Raw genomic sequence first — 1,551 nt, forward strand, 5'->3', positions numbered from 1 at the left:
CCGCCTCTTATCATACTAATATTATAAATGCGAAAGTTTAGATAGATGGATGTTTGTTAGAGTTTGTAGCCTAAACGGATTTCGATTAAATTTAGTATAGATGTAGGGGATAGTTTTGAAGAACACATATGTTACTCACTTTTGTTTTTTTTATTTCCAAACAAACGGAGTTGCGGGTGATAGCTAGTCGTAGAATAATCTAGATTTGTGTCAATTAAATTATATCTTTAACAGCGAACATTGCGATCGCGTCCACTGGATATTCCATGGGATGGACGTCTCCAATCAACATAAAACTGCAAGACAAGAATGCGACGGATTCACCGCTAGATGAAGGGCTCGCGCCGGAAGAGTTAGCGTGGGTCGGCTCATTGTTACCCGTTGGTGCTATATTCGGTAAGTTTTTCATACCATTTATAAATCGAGTATTATCATCATTAACTTGCCCTTGTCCCTACGGAGGATCGGCATAAATGCATATGTCGGAACGGGACCATAAACTACAAACTGCCAACATTACTGAACAAATTTATTAATGTCAAAGGCCTTAGTTGTCATTTGTGCATTTGAATTTTGACATTTGCAATTGAGAATTTGACAAATGTAAACAATGAAATAAAGTTTTTATAATTTCATGCGGATGAAGCCGCACGGGAACAGCTAGTTTGTATATAATATTGATCATCATCATCACCAGCTCACTGTGCGTCCCCACCGAGGGGCTCGGAGCCTGCCCTTATAAGTGGTGACTAGGCCATAGTCAACCACGTACCAATGTGATTTTCGATTTTTCAAAATTTTTAAACGTACATAATTTACCCGACGTTCTTACGGTGAAGGAAAACATCGTAAAGCAACCTGCACATATATAGTATTAATATGACATAATTCAACAGGTCCCTTCATCGGTGGTCTAGCGGCATCCAAGATAGGTCGTAAATGGGGTCTTATGAGTTCCGCCATCCCACTCTTCGTGGGCTGGATTCTAGTCGCCGTGGCCAAGAATGTGGGCTACCTGTACGCCGGCAGGATATTCTGGGGTATCGCCGTGGGCATGCTCTTCACTATATCGCCAATGTACTGTGCTGAGATCGCAACTGTGAGTAAACAAATCGCTACACTGAGATATGTTGATGGGAGTGTAGTACCTAAATAGTATTATAATGAAGCGTAAACACACACTTCTTTGTTACCTAAGATGTCAGCAATTACAGTATATTTTTGAATAATTCTCTCTTTTAATAAAAATCCCTACACTTACGTCACGCTTTAAAATATTTTGGATAAAAACCCTAATGTAGGAAAGAGACCATAAGTTGCTGCCAACATCAAGGAAGCAAGTTTGCCAAGGTTTGTTATGTCATGTCATTTTGACATTTGCTATTGATAATTTGACAAATGTAAACAATAAAATAAAATGTTCATAATTTCATGCGGATGAAGCCACACGGAAACAGCTACTTTTGGATAAAAACCCTAATGTGGGAAAGAGACCATAAGTTGCTGCCAACATCAAGGAAGCAAGGTTGCCATGCTTTGTCATATGTCATG

At 39.3% G+C, this 1,551-nt stretch overlaps 1 protein-coding gene across 1 annotated transcript in view; it reads left to right on the plus strand.

Moving 5' to 3' along the window:
• LOC106105895 (facilitated trehalose transporter Tret1-like) overlaps positions 1–1,551 on the plus strand; it is a 21,464-nt gene that overhangs the window by 13,204 nt on the left and 6,709 nt on the right. The window contains exons 2-3 of the mRNA XM_013286352.1: positions 235–396; positions 897–1,099. Coding sequence (XP_013141806.1) covers positions 235–396; positions 897–1,099 — 365 coding nt within the window. The remainder of the gene's footprint in view (positions 1–234; positions 397–896; positions 1,100–1,551) is intronic.

Source organism: Papilio polytes, unplaced genomic scaffold, assembly GCF_000836215.1.
Source record: "Papilio polytes unplaced genomic scaffold, Ppol_1.0 DF822622.1, whole genome shotgun sequence".
Taxonomy (NCBI): Eukaryota; Metazoa; Arthropoda; class Insecta; order Lepidoptera; family Papilionidae; genus Papilio; species Papilio polytes.